The 19640-nt window shown below is 40.0% G+C and overlaps 1 protein-coding gene across 4 annotated transcripts in view; it reads right to left on the reverse strand.

Annotated features, from left to right (window-relative positions):
- Positions 1-19640, reverse strand: part of LOC137188328 (inactive N-acetylated-alpha-linked acidic dipeptidase-like protein 2) — a 581495-nt gene that overhangs the window by 204854 nt on the left and 357001 nt on the right. For all 4 annotated transcript variants that reach the window (XM_067597950.1, XM_067597951.1, XM_067597952.1 and 1 more), the window contains one exon: positions 18386-18529. In XM_067597950.1, coding sequence (XP_067454051.1) covers positions 18386-18529 — 144 coding nt within the window. The remainder of the gene's footprint in view (positions 1-18385; positions 18530-19640) is intronic.

A 19640-nucleotide genomic window follows, 5' to 3' on the forward strand; every position in this document is an offset into this window, starting at 1 on the left:
AAAAGTCAGGGGATCCATTAGATAGAACTGTTTGTCTAACTTTCAGAAAGTTGTTGCAAATAACAGCAACACATGTACAGTCTAATGCATTCAAGTAGAACAGCCCTGCAATGAATCCTAAAGCTTATACTGTTTTTTGGTGTTATTTTAGTGAGAAGGTCAACTTTGTGGTCCTTTTATAGGCTAGTTTTGTTGTATTGGACAGGACTGTTTTGTAAGGTGTCATTCTGTCATCCACTATGTTATCTTGAGATAGAAATGAAGAGAAGTGAAAATGAATGTGGTAAGTTAGCAACAACTTTACAAGAAAAAAGTAGCTGCAGTGTAAGTGCTAAGCAGCTAATGGGGTTAGCCAGTTAGAGTGACATTAAAATAATCACCAGCTCCATTTGTGTGTCTGTCTGTTCTGATCAAACTGTACCCACTAATGTGTGTGTGTGGTGTGTGTGTGGTTGTGGGATTTCTCTGCATCACTCTTACCCAATTAGAGAACAGAGGTTGTGAGGGGTGGCTCTGAATAATAATCATGTTACTTAGAACTACTTGAAAGAACAACTTAGTGAGGTCTCTCTCCTCCTCACTGTGCATCCTTTCTCACACTCACACATGACCTCTGCTTACAGTTTCTAACTCACAGAGCTTCATGTTTCATTTTATACATTTTTTTTTTTTTTAATTTTGTATAATGGTTGTTGTCTTTGTCCAAAAATAATGATGTTCGTTTGATTCAGAAGATTTCGGCATATGGTAAACCCTGGGCACCATTTGGTTTACACAACACAGCCAGTAGAATAAAACTCTTAAAATCTACAACAAATGATGAGATTATGATAATAGGGAATTAGTTAAAAAAAAAAAAAGACTTACTGATATTTTTAAGATAACAATACCATAGATGGTTTGTCATGGAAAGCACTAGCCTAGTTTGAAATTGTCTCTTCCACTTCCAGCTTGAATCACCAGAATCAGACAAAGAAGTTGAGATTTATGCATGACTGGAAACATTATGTTTCACTTTCACAAGACTTAAAGAATGAGGACTAACTGGTTGGTCTGCATAACGTTGGGTTAACCTCCAGTTTTCTTAAAAAAAAAAAAAAAAGACCAGAGCACAGCTGCTTCCCTAACCCCAACCCTAAGCTTTTCAATGGGAAGAGACACATTCATTTCTTGCACTGCATTCTGCACAAAGCAACTGCATTTTTTTCCAAGGTCACCTATTGTTTGAGGAAAAACTATAGTATCATTTCTAAGAAAAGCTGTCCAAGCAAACAAACCTTGTAGCGTTTTTGACCACTAGTGGTGTTGTGGAACAATGTTTTGTTGAGCAGGTCCCCAATTTGTTCTTATTCAACGCTTTACTGAATAATAACTTTGCACGTGATTCATACACATTCCTTTTGACAGCAAATGTGTATTGTATGCAGGCTACAGCATGTGACTTCCCTCACTTTCACTATTGTACTTGACTACAGTCTCAAAAAATTCCAGAAAAAAAAAAAAAAAAAGTTTTATGAAGAAGAAAATACATTCAACACATTTCTGAGCTCTCAAGGTCCACAATGCATTCTGGTGAGAAACCTTGAATGTAAACTATGTTCTCATCCTGCTCTTGAATGAACTCTATAAAGAAATGACTAACAACCAAAACATCCTCACATTGACACAATTTCCTCATGTGAAGGTCTGAAATTCCAACTGGCTCTAACAAAGTTAGCAAAACAAGGCCACACTCATAAGAAGCATTTGACAGAGCAGTCACTGGATATTGTGTCTGTCAGCTCTGCTGCCTTGCTGAACGGCTGTGAACTCTAGGGGGGCTGATGGCTGGATATCTGAGGGAAATACAGACGAGGTACCAGTAAAGATGTGAAGGAGGGGCTCAAACTGTGTGTGACAGAGGTCCCCTGCCTACAGCACAGCACTACAACATGACAGCCCACTTTTCTAGCTCTGCTCCCATCCTCCCTGCCTGCCTGCTCGCCCTCTCGCTCCTGTTTAATACATTATAAAAATTCACTGCTTTCTCTCATAGGCGCCGCATAACCCATTTATCACTTTTGACACTGGCACAAATGACTTTGGCTAAAGAGCAGGGATGGAACATGTGGCCGGTTTGTGTATTCAATCTGCAGACGTAGGCAGAGAGGAGCGAGAGAGATTTGTCATAGAGTAATTTCCCTCATGATGAATGGGTTTACAGATAGGCCTGCCTCTACAGGTAAGAGGTGACTCTGAGTTAAGTTTTTGAGAGTTGATGAAAATATTTAAAGGGACTGTGTGTCTGATTTTCATGAGCTAAATGAAATGTATAAGCAGCTATTTCTGTAGCCCCTCTCAGTATGCTTTTGCATGATTTTCTACCTGCTGCTGTTAAAATAATAACAGTCAAACAGTAGATGTCAGTGGAATCAATGTTGTAATTTCAATGAATGTATCAGAGGTATTGTGATGTGTTAAACAGTGCTTTGCTGCTGTGTTTCACATTTCATGATTTCCCCTGTACACAGCACAGTGGTGGTGGTTAGAGAGGTCGTCTCTCAGGAACACAGGTCCTCCTCCCAATGTCCATTCAGTCTTTGTCTTTGATCAAGATACTTAACCTCTGTCTGCTCTAAGGGACATCACCCATGACACTGAAAAAGAGAACTTTTTTCAACAAATCCTCCAAACCTGAACGGCAAAATAGTCCATTCATGATGGCCTTCCAAAATGACCCATATGACGGTGACAAAAGTGATTCATGTGATCATTTTCTGAAATAGTTAAAGCAGAGGGTTTTTCTAAATTTATTTTTGGCCTCTTGGAAGCAGAGGCTGTAAACACATGGCAAATGTATAGTCAAACAGTTGCATATTTTTTTTATAAATATAGATTTATTGATTAGTGCAGCTTTAAAGAGTAACTTGCAGGCTGAAAATCAGTGTTTCAGTTCCTTCTCTGGGTGTTTTAAGTGTGTTGCACCTCTGATCACAGCTCACATCATTGAGGGGTGCTGTTGAGTGTGGTAAAATATGAAAAAAATAGTCTCCAGTGTAAAAGTGTAACACTTTACCACCCTTAAGTCCTACTTTTTTGTGGCATTATAACAATGTCATGCTGCCTGTAGTGCTAAATAATTATTCACACAATCATAAGGCCCTTGTCAGGTGATTGTAAACATAGGTTGTTTTAAGTGTTTGAATAAATGGCCAGTGTTTTTCTTCTGGTGAGGACAGTCTTTTTTTTTTACTTGATAATCCAAACTGGCCCAGCACACAATCAGAGAAATCCTCCACCTTTGACCCTCCCCTTATAAAACAATGAATGGCCATTTTATAAAACTGTTTTTCAAACAACAGGCTGTAGATCCAAATCAGTTTAATGTAGCACCAAGACATATCTCTAGAATAGATAAATGTTGGCTATTTATTATGGCTACAGAAAGTGCAGCATCACATCGGTATATTATACAGGTATAGTCGGGAGGGATGCAGGTAGAATTTTATGGAAGGCAGAGACAGTCTCCCTTTTATTGCTGTAATAAGATCAACAAAGAGCCACTGTTTGTAACAATAACTGACACATTTTAGTGAATTATAAAGCACTATAAGCAATGACACATTAGTGATAGCATGACGGTCATTTTTAGACGTAGTAACAAACATATATTATTGGATTACCCATTTGAAAAGGTGCTAAGGGTGTAAAGAAAAGCGATTGACATTTATTTTTAATTCAACTTGATGCATAGCTGTGAAGTATTGCTTGAAACAGCATCTGACTGTTTTGCTGCCATACAAATCTACATTCTAGCACAACCACATATACTGTATTACTCATATTTCAGTGGCGTAAAAAGTTTTGAAACACCACCTGTTGCCACAAGAAATGAATCACATCTTGCAATAAAGAAAGCCAATTTTATCACCCATGGATTCATACATTTGAACCACAGGTGCCACTTAATGAAAAGAGCTGATATACAGTGCAGCTTGAAAGTTTGTGAACCCTTGAGAATTTTCTCTATTTCTGCATAAATATGACCTAAAACGTGATCTACACACGTCCTAAAACTAGATAAAGTGAACCCAATTAAACAAATGAGACAAAAAAACAAAACAAAACTTTTTCAATTTGTTATTTAGGAAAATGATCCAATCTAACATATTTGTGTGAGGCAAAAGTATGTGAACCCTTTCTTGGTCAGTCACTGGTGTGACTGCCTTTTGCAGCAATAACTTCAACCAAACATTTCCAATATTCATCAGCCGTGCACATCAGCTTGGAGGAATTTCAGCCCAGTCCTCCTTACAGAACAATCTCGACTCAGGGATGTTGGTGGGCTTCTTTGTATGAACTGCCTGCTTCAGGTCCTTCCACAGCATTTCTATTGGATTACCATTCTTTGGTAGAACGACTTGTGTGTTTAAGGTCGTTGTCTTACTGCATGACCTACCTTCTGTTGAGCCTCAGTTCGCAGACAGATACCTTGACATTTTCCTGTAGAATTTGCTGGTAAAACTCAGAACTCACAGCTCCTTCAATGATTGCAAGCTGTCCTGGTCCAGAGGCAGCAAAGCAGCCCAAACCATGATACTATCACCACCATGTTTCACAGATGGGTTCAGGTTCTTAGGCTGGAATGCAGTGTTTGCTCATCACCAAACATAATTCTTCTCATTCAAGCTGAAAAGTTCGATTTTGGTGTCATCCATCCACAGGACATTGTTTCAATCACCTTCTGGCTTATCCACTTGGTCTTGAGCCAACAGCAACGTAAGCAATACTTTTTTTGGAGAGAAGTGGCTTTTTTCTTGCAACTCTGCCATGCACACCATTGATGTTCAATGTTCTCCTGATGGTGGACTCATGAACGCTGACTGTAGCCACTGCAAGAGAGGCCTTTAGTTTCCTAGATGTTACCCTGGGGTCCTTTGTGACCTCCTGGAGTATTATATGCCTGCTCTTGGTGTGATCTTTGTTGTTCAAACACTCCTGGGGAGTGTAACAATGGTGTTGGATGTCTTCAATTTGTACATGATCTGCCTGACAGTCAACTGGTGAAGTCCAAACTCTTTAGAAATGGTTTTGTAACCTTTTCCAGCTTAGTGAGCTTCAACAACTCTTCTTCTAAGGTCTTAAGAAATCTCCTTTGTTCGAGCTATAACACACTTCCACAAACCTGTGTTATGAAGCTCAGACTTTGATAGTGAAGACCCAGATTTCTCTTCTTTAAACAAGGCAGGGCCTCCTAGACTCATACTTGATTTTCATCCAAATGATTGAAACACCCATCAAATGAATTGATAATCCTAGAGGTACTTTTGCCACACACAAATATGTAACATTGGATCATTTTCCTCAAGGTTTTTGTGTTATTTGTTCAACTGATGTCTCTTTATCTAGTTTTTCGGACTTGAATGGAAATCTGATCACATTTTAGGTCATATTCATGCAGAAACAGAGCAAATTCTAAAGGGCTCACAAACTTTCAAGCAGCACTGTATGATCATAGAGTCTAAATCCATAGGCCTCTCAGTGCCATTCTCTGCAGGGTACTAAATGCAGAGTTGAAGAAAAAGCAGTAAGTGAATGTGGGAGACCTGCACACAGCAATCAATAGCAGTGTAATTAAAGGGCCTGGGAGTCCTTTCTATAAAGCCATTTCAAGTTGTTCTGCTTTGCCTCGCAATGTAATTGCCACGGAAATTTGCTACACTTTTAGCATTTGTTCTGAGTGGGAGAGAGAGACAGAGAGAGGGAAAGAAAGAATTGCATGTGTTATAAAATTAAGAGAAGAAGAATTCAGACACAGTTGACTTGCTGAAGTTACATTCCTCAGCTATGAGTTTTCTACAGCATTAATTGGTTTTCGATGGATGTATGTGTGTGTGTGTGTGTGTGTGTGTGAGTGAGAGAAAGACAGAGAGTGCACACTTGCACAAAACATAACTAAAATTCACCAGCTGTAGCATTACACATATACACATATACATACACTTATTTATGTGTACTTTTGGTCTAGAGTTTTTCATGGTTTGGGTTAGACTCTTAGTTCCTATCAAGGGAAATGTTAATGTTACAGCATACGGCAGTTTGCTGGACCAGTAGCTCTGTAAGGAAATGGTTTCCCTACTTTGATGTGGAAAAACTTGACTGACCTGCACAGAGCCCTGACCTTAACCCCATCCAACACAATATCACCCAATACCATTGATGCTGGGCTGGACTAATGCTCTTGTGGCTGAATGGGAGCAAATCCCTGTATTTCTCAGAAGCATATATTAACCATCAAATATTTAAAGTGCACCTCAGTCTGTGTGAAGGGTGATTTTTAGGGGCAGAGAGAAACTTACTTTATTGAGAGCAACTTATTTTATTGTCAGTAAGGCCTATCAGAACACAATAATCAACCACAAATAAAAAATTAATAGTTATAGGCGAACCAATCAATCAAATTATGATGTGCAGGCAGGACAAAATGACTGTCACACTCTCTCCAGTCCCTACACTCATTTCATCAACACACTCAACAGACACTAATGTAGTATAAAGCTGAATAAAGGAAGCTTGCTACAAAATGCTTTAAATCCCACAATTTAAAAATCAATGTTTTGCTTCCAAGTGTTAACGTGTGTTAAGTCATGAACATGTAGCAGGAAGAAAAAAGTGTGTGTATGTGTTGACTGTAGATGTGTGTGTACAATCACAACCTTGCCAGGGTAAACATGGGCTTGCAACACGCCTTAGAGGTAGTGATGGACTAGCCTGGTAATTGTCTGGTCAACAGACAGACCTCTCAGATAAAGTCAGAGCCAAAGCCCTAAGGCCTGATGGGGACAGGGTGTGTTCAGTGAATTAATCAATCGAAAAAGGGTTGAAGAAATGAGAGAGGTGGACATGCGTACAGACACACAGACAATATGGGAAAGAAAAGGTATTTAGACAGATGAACAAATAGACACGTAAGAGAGTAAGAGTGCAGAAATACGGAGAGACAGAGATACAAGCAGGTGTGAAAATGCAATAACTTATCAACTTCAGACTGTAAATGAAGAAGGAAGTCAACAGAGTCTGTAGGGAGAGTAAAGGCATCTGATCTCAGTTTACAAAACTGACATTTATTTGCAAGAATTTACTATGGTTCATTCACCTTGAGAATACAAAGAACACTACACATTATATACTACAACAATTCTGAGCACATTTTAGGTGTGCTTACTGAATGAATTTCCCAGGAACCTCTTGTTGCTAGGTGGTTGGTGGCTGGTAGGCTACACATTACCTACCACTGTGTGTTAGCTAATGTGTTGCTACCTATTGCTAACTGGTGTGTAGTGTGGATGCTAAATAGTTGGTAAGATGATGTAAGTGCTTCTTATGTGGTAGCTTGTTGGTGGCACAGTATTTTCACTAAAACATTTTAACAGGTCACAGTAAGAACAGGTGTAAATAATAAAAGGAATGATGGCTGAATTCCATTTAGCTGCCTCAGTTTCAGTGTCCTTGTATTGTGCACAAGCGGGTAGCTCCCGGTCTGAAAAGTGAAGCCAATGCGGAAGTGCCTTAAACCTGCATTCTTTCTAATGGCCATCAGGAGGCAACTCCACTGATTCCAAAAAGAGGTCAGATTGTATAGAAGTCTATGAGAAAATAACCCTACCTCTCACTTGATTTATTACCTCAGTTAACACTTTCCTTGTGAGTTTATGGTCTCAATCACTAGTTTCAAGTCTTCTTCAATGCATCATGATGATCATTTTGTAAATTATGGCCCCATTTAAAGTAAAATAGACGATAAAGCAGCGTATGCTTTAGGGCGTGGCTAAGTTGTGATTGACAAGTTGCTACCACGGCGACAACGTTGATTATGTAACGTAACCATGGCGTAACCAGATTTGCAGAGTACAGGCGTAGCTGCTGCGATGTCACAGTGTGTTTTCAGTAAATGAAAGTAAATTGTAACATTTTGGTCAAAAAAGTCTTGTCCAGTGTTTGGTTGTGATAAAAGACCCTCTAAGGAGTTGGATGTTCAGTTTTTCCTGTGAGTGCATTTTGTTTTAAGAGCTTCAGGCCTGTTTTTCACTAGCGAAAATTAGCATTTAGGGATGTGAAGAGAGCCCAGTTTTTGTATTTGTATCTGTATTTGTTGAGGCAGCAAAATTATTTGTATTTGCATTTGTATTTGAATAAAAATGGAAAGAGGCTTAAAAATCTTGTTTTTGTTTTTATTACACTTTTAATTTTAGAAAATCAAAGTGTTACAATAAGTGTTCATGAATAAACTACCTTAAGAGGGAGGTCCCCACACCGGGTCTTCAACTGTCTCTCTGAGTCTCCCAGATCATAGACGACTGTGCTGAATACTGAGCTAAACTTTACTCATCACCTCATTGCAGACAGACGTCCACCTATTTATACACCCATTACACAGAGACAGCACACCGTGCAACGTGTAGGGAAGAACTTCAAAGGCGATTATTTATTGCCTATTTTTTACAACCTAAGTTTGTGGAAAGGATTATGGAACAGGTTATGGAGAGTCCCTTGGGAACACTTTGCGTGTGTCAGTAGCTCAGCTTTATCTCTGGGGAACACCCCCAACTCCGGGAGTGATGTCCAAATTAGGAAATGTACATCATGCAGCAGGTGGATGTGACTCCCCTCATTGAGACCTGCTGATAGACGTAACAGCGGAGCAGAGGAGATAGACTGAGATAGCAATGTAACTGACAAGCATGCTGGTATTTGAGATGTTGTTCTTTTCTTCCCAAAAACAAATAATTTTAAAAATGTTTGTATGAAAAAAATATTCATCACGTATCTGTATTTGGGCACACCCCTATTGGCATTAGCATTAGAATTATTACTGTTAACCATAGATTGTAAATGCACCGTGCTAACCAAGCTAGCAGCTAGCACTATGGTCAGCTTAACCCCATGTATGTATTATACATCCGTGCGCCACCCTCTCGTCCAAATATGGTCACTTCTGGCTCCAAAAATCAAACATGGCGAAGGTCAAATCCAACATGGCGATGGTCAAATCACTACACTCAAGGCTTCAAAACAGCAGTTCACAAACCAATGGGTGACGCCATGGTGACAACGTCCATAATTTCTTACAGTCTATGTTTGTGTATACTGACTCACTGTCACACTGTCATGGCTCACTGAGAAACTACTAAAATAGAACAGAGCCACTGTTATTAGTAATACCTGTACTACACCTACTTTGGCAAGTCAAAATGTTGCTGTGATCATTTCACACAGTGTAGCTATGAAAAAGGCTTATTGCTAGGATGTTAGCAGTAGTTTCTAGTGTATTTCAGGATTGTTGGTAAGAGGTTGCTTTTAGCTGCACACATCATGAGGACACACCCTGTCTCACTGTCCCTGCCTTGCCCTATTGGACTTGTTTGGCTGATTGGGCTGATTTAAGTAACTAAGCTGGCCTGTATGTGACTACTGAAAATATGTTTGGAAGAATTCAAACGAAAGGAATAAGTATGCAGGATTACAATACATATGCTTGTGTGTTGCACCTAACCCTTCACAAGGACACACAATAGTTAATGCCATCAAACTGATGAAAGTTAGGAAGTCTTTTAAATGAAAGAGTGTACATTGTGTAAATATGCACACAGGCAAAAGACTGATATAGATGAGCAAATTCACACATACACACACCGCACTCCAAGTACTGTGAGGTCGACCGCGTCTCTCGTTTAGGTCTGGTGATCTCCGTGGAGGGTCCCTGAGCAATTAACCAATGGCCAGCCAATACAGCCAGCCTTAATTGAATGGGAATTAAAAGAGAAAAATAAGGAGAAAAGGAATTAAAAAGAGAGAGAAAAAAATGAAAGGAGGCAGACAGATGGAAACAAATGATAGTGGGATCCCAAGAGTGGTCAGAGGTGCAGCCAATCGATTGGAGACAGATTACATCTCTCTCGCTCGCTCTCTTTGTCTTCCCTTTTGTCTCTCTCCCTCTAATGCACCCATTCTCTCCCTCTATCCAACTCATTTGATGTAATGGCAACATTTCAAAAAGAAGCCTACTTTGCAGAACCATTGGAAGTACATAAAGCTCGGTCTTCACAGATGTCTGTTGTCAGAGAGTGGGAACAAACACCCATGCGCAATTGCACACACACACACACACACACACACACACACACACACTCTCTCTCTCTCTCTCTCTCTTAACATATTCATGTGCACTCCAACACTAACAGTACCTCTGCCAGAACTGGAACAGCAACACTATTTAGATCATGTGACACACAAAAAATATAATACGTAATATTCATTTGTAGCACTAAGACACAAACCACTGAAAAGACAGTCAAAGCAGATACACTAGTATTACACTAAAATATTCTACAAACCAATAAGTGCCCAAAAAAGTGTCAATATAAGATACTCAACAAACCGTTTGACACCAAAAAACACTAAAATTCAATAATACTGAAATTCTTAAAGCACTAACACCATGGGATACTTAAAACTTGCAACTGAAAACAATACCAGGCAAAAGTGCTACACACATGAACAATCTGGCCCCCTGCACTGAAGGATCAATTGTGCTCATGTCTTCGGCCAGTGGTTTTTGGGGGTGCATCAATGATTGTCTGTGTGACTCACTCGGACAGCATGGGTGCCTAACAGTAATGAATTGTGTGTGTGTGTGTGTGTGTGTGTGTGTGTTATCTGTGCAACATGGGGAGCGGCAGAAAGCAGTGTTCCAGTCAGTGACCAGCTGCTTGGATATATTGGGGAATAAATGGAAATGGACAGACTGTGGACAGACACATGTACAGTGGGGAAACATGCAAGAGACATCGACTCCCTTGCATTCCCCTTGCCGCAAACTGCTGGGGGGGTGATTGAGTGGAAGCTTAAGTGAAAGACAGCGGACTCATAATGTGAGAGTGAAAGAGCAGAAGGTGGCAGTGTGGTAGAAGTCTGTGGTGATGATGCTGTGATAAAAGGGGATTTACACTCTCAAAAGCAGGAATTACCCCTTAATACTGTATCCATCTCATCTCTCTCCTCTCTTACGCACATATACACACTACCTGAACACACACACAGTCAATATGCTAAGGCTATCCCCAACTCCTCTAGTGAAGCAGTTGCTTACAGGATCAGACAAAAAACTGCAAGATATCACTTATGAGATAGAAATGACACAGATTAACAATGGAGACACAGCTGTTAGCTGTTAGACACATGTAGAGGTTTTGAATCGACTTACAATGCACACCCAGGAGTTAGACAAATGTAGCTGAGAGACTATTGGGAGATTATCTTCACTAGAAAGACAACAGCATTGGTCATTTGGTCAAACATAAACCTAAAATGATAAATGTTTTTGTTTTCTTTTTTTTTTCTGGAGAGCAATCTCTTGTGGTTGTGTGAATAATGTAAAGTCATATGTAAAGACAGCAGTAGTGCACTGTTAAAACACTGGACACCAGTCTTATAACCTGTCTTCCACCAACAGTCAGCATCAGTTTCTTTTAACTTTGATCACCATCTTTCTCTAACCATAACCAAGTAGTTTCAGTTGCTTACATTTAACAAAACCTTCACCACAGAGGAGGCAGATCAGAAAACACTAATATAAATCATTTGTGTAATGGCCATATGTATTTTGGAAGGCACCTCATGATAAAGTGCTGGGTACCTTTTTGACAAGATAATCTTAACCCACTTCCACTTTCTAGCTTTTTTCCAAGGCCCTCAACCACAACTCACGGCCTTCATCAGCAGATGGAATTTGCTCAGTTGTCATGGACATACTTCATGGTTCTCACAGTAAGTATTGGCAGAGAGGTGGAGGAGGGACACATGGAAGCAGGAATATCTTTACCCGTGTATGGTCAATTTGATTTTTCCACCAGTTAAAAACAGTATAATTCAGGCTGGTAAAGGTGTGGAGTTGCGGGAAAATTATACACAAAAATGAAAAAAAAAAAAAATCAAAATACAGTAAGTCAATTCAGCAGAGAATGATGTTGAAAATGAAAAAGACCTTGGCTATTGAGCACTACCACATGCAGCTGCACTCTCAACTCTCAGTGAAATGAACTGTGGAGCCTCCCCTGCTTTTATACAGGTATCTCATCCTACAATACAAACCATACTGGCAGTTAATCAATTAAGCAATTTAAATTACTGTGTAAAAACATTTGAAACAATGTCTAAACATGGAACAACATAGAAATATTAACAGTCTAAACTGTTTGTTGTACTTAAAAATGCTATTCCTTGAAAAAAGCACAGGTTAGCACCTTGACAGTCCTCATGTGGTTTCTGGAGTTTTGGTCATGTGATAACAGGTGGTCGTTATATAAAGGTTGGAGACGGTCACCCTGTCTCTGTTTAAACTTGGCAGTGCTGGTATTTGAACCTCAATTTTATTTTGACAAACTACTACTATTTCCAGGGTCAAGAATGGCCTTTCATTCTCAATCTCATGGATCATTTTAGAAAGGTTTTTGTAGGTACTATTTCTTCCGTTTTCATTTTTCAATGTTGTTCTCACCACAAACATAGTTTCATTCCTTTCCTCTGCAATTGATTGGAGGCAAAGATATAACTACAGAGAGGTGCCAATTGGCAATTAGGTTGAACCAACCCTCATCACCTATTTCACCTCCCTAACCGCTACCTTCTGTGCTTGTCTAGCTTGTTTCTTTTATATTTCTACCCAACACTCTCCTGTTTGAATGACAGGAAAATATGCTTGCTTACCTTCTATCATCTATTTATCTCTTGGTGGCAAAGGAAATTAAACTCTCTTGCTATACATTTCTTTTTCTTCTTTTTTTTTTTGATATTTTGCTTCAATTTGTTGCTGAACAGGAGACAAGCTTGCCTTTCAATGTGAGAGAAATTACTTTGCTGGTATAGACATGGCTGCTCTTGCTGATCTCTGTCCTCTTTAACAGGACTGCTTTTACAGTGTCATTTTCTTCACAGGAATTTTATGGCCATTTTTGCCTTGAGGATCTGGAATGTCCTGCCCTGATTCCCTCATGTTTTAGTGTCTTTCTTTGCCTGCAAGGAGAAATGAGGAAACCCCAATTATAAGAAAGTATCTGTTTTATTTAATACCTCTATCTATTCATTCTCCTTTTGTGTGAAGGAAAGGTTTCAGTGACGCATACAGTAAAAGCTTGTCCCTGCATTTCTTTTTTTCATCTCGTTCACAATAGGTTAATAAAGAACTGCATCTCATTTATGATGACCTGACCATAAGGCGCACTGAATAGCCAAGTCACATTTCAACACAATCAAAACTGAACAGCAATAAAAAAATAGTTCAAGTAATTAAACAGCACAAAATAACAAGAGCAAGGACGGCATAGAACTACAATAAAAACAGGATGTAATAAAAGAAGGGTTAGAAAGCAGGTCTACATATAAAGTTCTTATGAATGCTAATCTTTTTTTAAAGATTGCACACTGTTAGGAGAGACAGAAAATAATGGCATGAGAGTAACATTCTACAGCCTGCTAGGAGACAGGTACAACTGCCTCTAACATATAGACAAATGTTATCTCTGTATGCCTCCTTACCTTTATTCCTCTTGCTCTTTCTTCATCTGCACTTAGGGTCAACAGATATGGACTCTTGAAGCTCAACACCGAAACATTTCAGACTGAAGGTGCTAAGAGCTATTACTGTTACGTGGCTGTGTTTAAAGGGGAAGTGCGCTGATTTTACACATCAAAGTCTGTTTCCAGGTGTTGGGAAGTACTCCATATGTGACAAAAGTTGTATAAGCTTTTATTGGCTCCAGAAAGAAAGCTGTGTGACATCTGATAAATTGCCTCAAGTGATACCATACACTTGACTTTGGGATCAAATGTGTAACAAAATATTCTCTCAAAGTCCTGTCACTAGTGGGCCTACTAAGCAAATTGCTAAATGTACAATTTGGACTGAGTGAAAGACAAAATCCATGTCATTTGTAGAAGTTGATAAATACGGGCCCTAAAGTTGTTCTTCATACTACAAGTGTTGCTGGAGTTCTCATCTCTCGAGATTCCAGGTTATGACTCAATGAATCACCATACAGTGTGACTGATATGCTAGCAGAGGTAGGAGGTGGTAAAGGTGATCCTTTTAGATAAAGCAGAGTGAGACAAAAACAACAGCTCAAACACATTTTCCAATGTTTTATCGTTTGGTTTGTGTATTTTCGAGTCTTTCAGTACTCTACATTCCATATCCAAAAAAAGAAAATGCAAAATGCTTGCATATTAACACAAGTGAGATCAATGTGCAGAGAGCCTGTAAAAATATCAATGAATCAAAATCTATCTTCTATAAAAATTGTATGCCTGAATCAAATTTAAGTTCTATTTTGTATTGGCTTTGCCCTCTAAGAGCTGTCGCTGTTGGGTTTAATCCCATGTGAATGTGCAATTGTGAAGATTTTCTTTCACACTACTGTGCCCCAAACAGTTGCCCCCCTCAGGTCCTCATCTCCAGTATATAATACTGTTGTGAAATGAGCTCTGCTCCCAATTTTTCTTCAGTGTGTTATGAAGCAGTTGGAAAGAGAAGAATGAAGAAGGCCTAGTGTCCCAAAGCAGTCCGTCTGTGTCCCACCTGCCACACTGGCTACATCCTGCCATCAGATCTCCACACCCACTGCAAGTCATGCATCTGTGCTGAAAACGCCAGACTGGTGCTCACCTCCCTGGCCGCTTGCCAGTTTTGTGCTTGCCTGCCCGCCAAGGAGCTGCAGTGGCGAGCAGACACCTTCACGCTGGGCCAGTGGTGCTGTTGGTGATGTGCTTGCTGGGCATGATGTATGCCAGTCACGTGGTGGTTCCTCTAGGGCCTCTTCATATGAGAAAGGAAAGAGGTGGTTCAGCTGTCTCTGCCCGATATGGCACAAGAGACACATGATAACTATTCCTCCCTCACTGCAGTCAGATCTGACATACTGGGAAATTTCAGTATATACAGACGCATCTCTCTTCAGATGGGGAGGAATGTGTCAGTCTCGTGTGGTGGGAGGAATATGGCCAGAGCTGCCACGCCCCCCCCCATGAACTGCCTGGAGCTGTCCACGTTGCTGGAAGTGCTGAAACACTTCGCTTGCGCACAACCCTCTACTGAGAGTGGACACCTTCTCTCACCGGCTGTGACCCAAAGCTCCTCTTTAAGCGTTTCCCCTGGTTCCCCTGATTCCTTACCTCTTAGCGCACATTCAGGAGGAGAATTTAGCGGCCATTCTGGTGGCCCCATTAGGCACAAGCGCATCATGGTTCCCGACTATGGTGCAGCTGTTGGTGGGGGAGCCATGGTAGCTACCGAGGCGCAGAGACACACTGTTGCAGCTAGACACCTCCCGGTGATAGGCCAGCGGTTGTGGGTCCACCACATGGGAGTGAAGCAGAGGAAACATCTGACTGACTCTGCCCAGTGTGCGCTCTGTCTCATTATGAAATGGGAATGGCAAATATCAGACAGACACAGCAACTGTTCATCCATCACAGGGGACATACACAAGGTATGTTACTGTCAAAACAGCGTTTGGCTCACTGGCTGTGTGATGCTATCACACAAGCTTATGGTGCAGCTGGGGTTGATCCCCCACAGGGCGTCTGTGCTAACTCAATGTCGGCTTTGTCCTCATCCACAGCTCTTCTGGAATGGCAGTAGTGGACATCTATACAGTACCATTATGGGCCTCTCTGAGCCCCTTATTCAGTTTATCTGAGCAACGTGTCCTCCCTGACTAATTCAGTGTTGAACGTGCTTGACGGCCAGTGATATGTTGTCAGCTTTGGCATTTTTTACGCACATGCCAGGAGATGTTCACCTAATCTCATCGTCATGGATTAGTGATCTCTGCTGTCATTCATCATGTGCTCTGCTCGTGTTGGGACTGTTGCGGTGCATAATTATCGTCACTTTTCTGCAGCGGCAGGTGTGTTATGTGAAAGGAGTGTAAAGTTTTTCACTCTGACTTTTTCACACAAGGCTTGGCATGAAGAATGACCATGGCACAGTCTATGCTTATTGGGGATGCCAATATTAGATTTTTTGCCAAATATCCGATATGCCGATAGTTCCAACTCACTGTGGCCGTCAGACCCGCTGTTTCTTCCCACTTTAACCCGAATAACAAAGCGGGGCTCGGTGCTCTGGTTGGATCCACATGGAGAGCCGGGGCTCACGTTAGCTGAGAGCCTAAGGAAGCACCGGGGCCAACAGGGTGAAACAGTCCATGGAGGGAAGCACAGTCAGGCGGCAGAGGAGATGGCAACAAATCTGCTTCTCATAATTGGCAGAAATGGCCGATGCCGATAATTCATTTTAGAGCTTTTATCGGCTGATACCGATGATGTGCCAATAATATCATGCCTCCCTACTTTTTTATCTTATTATGCTCTGCACTTGTGGGGTTGTGAATCTTCACAACTGCTCAAGCAGAGTGACAGCTCTTAGAGTGCTACGCCTATACTCATAGGATCTGGGGTTACGATACGTAACTAACGAAAGGCATCTTAACTGTAATTATAGACACAAGGGACACACCTTTGTACTGCATGTCAGAATGATTGAATGGGATCCCTACAAAGCTTGAGATTGCAGCAGGACAGCTGTAGGACAGCTGATAATATAATGAAGACTGCTATCATGACCATCACTTCTAAATGGAAGGCTTTATCCTCTCAGAATGCTGACACAAATAGACTCAGATAAAATCACTTTTTGTTTCTTCCATCCATTCCTTCTTGCTCAGTACTGTATGTGTTGGCAAGGGGCTAAGCAAAGTAGCTCAGGCATCCTTCTCCCCAGCCACATCCTAGACACATTAGAAACTTTCTGTCTGATAAACTTTCTGTCTGATAAAGCAGGAGTAGTTGGTGCTATATTTTTAGATTTGCTATAGAATTTGATACAGTCAATCATGACATTTTAATCTCAAAACTCTCTAAATTTACTTTTCAACTAGAGCACTGGCACGGATGTCTTTATATTTATCTAACTCAAATTTGTGATGCGCTGTCCAGTAACATGAAGTGCACAATGGAGGTACCACAGGGATCAGTGTTAGGCCCCCTATTATTTAGCCTATATATTATTGATCTTTCACAACAATGTCACGGTACAGAACTGCAAATATATGCAGATGACATTGTTGTATACACACATGCAAAAAAAGCTGAGCTAGCAGCTGTAAAGCTAACAGCTGCGATGGAAAGGGTCACACAGTGGCTTAATCAATCCTGTCTTAGTCTGAATGCTAACAAGACAAAAGGGGTGCTTTTTTCTTAAACTATGGTACAACCTCCTAACGCTGATATTCTCATCAAAGGTGAAAGGATTAACATGGTCACTGATTTTGAATATCTTGGCGTGATATTGGATCGAAATTTTAATTTTAAGAAACATAACTTGGCAAACTTTAGACACATTAGAAACTTTCTGTTTCCGGATGCAGCCAAGATATTTATGCAAGCTATGATCCTTCCCCATATGTCCTTTTGCATTTAATGTTGGGGACAGGCTGGAAAAACAGCCATAAAATCACCATTTATATAAATAAATGTCAAAAACTCTGGATAAAAAGCTGAAGCATTATTGTCACTGTAGGATACTGAAGAAATACAATCTATGGAACTTTGAGAATTTCAGATTATATTCAAATTTGTGCCTTGTTTATAAAATTTTAAATGGTTTGGCCGCTCCTCTATTATGTGACTTTGTGTATTTTCTCTCAGTGAACTCTATAAAATCCTCAAGAATATCCTCTATAATAAATTGTACTGTATCATTCAGTCACACTGTATTTGGGCAGTCAGCTTTCTCTGTGAAAGCCACAACTCAGTGGAGCGCCCGATCTGACGACATGAAGAATTGTATTTCCATTAGTACTTTTAAAACCAAATCAAAAAGTCTGCTAAAATCAACTTAACTCTAACCACTGACCCTACATTTTATTTCATGGTCTTCTCATTTATGCAGATAATCTTGCTTTTAATTTGACAAGCATACATTTGTCATTTCCAGTTGACATTGTGGGTGTGTGTGATGTACTATTGTGTGTAATTTTGTATTACGTGTCCTGTATGTTTTTTGCTTCGTACTGTTTGTTATTATGCTGTTACATATTTTAATTGTGGCCAGCTGAAGGGATTGCTGATTAAAATTAGCTATAAGCTAACTCTGGTATAGTACATCAAATAGCAACATTTATGTTTAACACGGTACATGGTCCCTTACAACAACAACAATATTGGGCAATATACAGTATATATTCTGTTTGATGTTATGATTGATATAAATAATTTATAATATTGTGAAAATATTATTGATAATGACGCTTCAGCAACATCTCTGTTCAACTGTGTTTTGTGCATTTACCTGCATTTGGAGGCATGGCTAGAGGAGTACAGGAGACTCCCTGGCCTGTGGATGGCGAGGACAGTAACGTCTTGGCCAGGAAGGCAGAGATGGGCTGAACCAACAAAGATGTCAGGCTTCCTCCAGCCTCCCTTGAAACCCCAACTACAGAAAAATACAGAAATACAGGAAGGGATTCAGAGGAAATCAGACAAAAGCAGGAACAGAAAAGGAGTCAAAGCAGGAGAGTCCGGAAAATAGAGACAGATACTCATTTATATAAACATTTTCTGTTATGACCTGAAATCTTAAAATAAGCTGACATAAACTGAAATATTTGGCATTCCTCAAGGTTCTGTTTTGGGTCTTCAGTTTTCTCACAATATGGATAGTCATATGTGTCTATGTTGATAGCCAATTGTATATACTGTCAAAACCTGGCTCAAGACTGGACAAAGGAGGAGAGACCACACATGAGTTGTAACTAAAAATAGATTGTACATATTGTACATAACTAAAAGATAAATGAAACTAAACACAACCAAAACAAACATGGTGGAAGTCAGAGGAGAGAGATCAAATGACTGACTGCCTCCAGCTTATATAGAAGCCTGTCAGTCCAAGTAAGGTGAATCTTCCTGACGACCCAACTCCGCCCACCAGGCTCCTGCAGGTAGAGTACAAAGAGTCTGTCCAGAGAGGGTTGTCACAATACCAGTGAGAACCCTGTGAAAAAAATATTCTGTCTCTTTTGTAGAAATGTCTGAATGACACCAAGAAATGGATATAGCTAAACTCTCTTTCTGAATGACCTACTGTACAGTATGTGCTGTAAAGTCTGAGTAATATGACTCCGCTGTACTAGACCTTCATTCCAAAATTTAGGTGCAAGTTTTGACCTTTAACATAGGTATTGAAAGCCATGTAAAAATGTATTTATTGTAATTATTATTGTAACAGTATTGTATTTAAAGCTAGAATATGAAACTTTTTTCTAATATTTTGTGATTGAAATTTGCTCAAAAGCAATGAGCAAGAAAGCAACTGATTAATCCTGATAAACTGATAAATATATGGAAGATACATAGAACCATGTAATTATGTAACAATATAATTGTTTGGGCATGCAAGCTGTTCAGTTGAGAAGATATATTAGTTACAATACGACAAGGCCTAATGACGCAGGCTGTTGTTAACAGATGTAGCATTTAGTGGGTTAATTACACACTTAAAAAAAAAGCAGACATCAAGGCATCACAAGCTCCAAGATCAATCC

The sequence above is a fragment of the Thunnus thynnus genome, chromosome 8 (assembly GCF_963924715.1).
Source record: "Thunnus thynnus chromosome 8, fThuThy2.1, whole genome shotgun sequence".
In the NCBI taxonomy this organism is placed as follows: domain Eukaryota; kingdom Metazoa; phylum Chordata; class Actinopteri; order Scombriformes; family Scombridae; genus Thunnus; species Thunnus thynnus.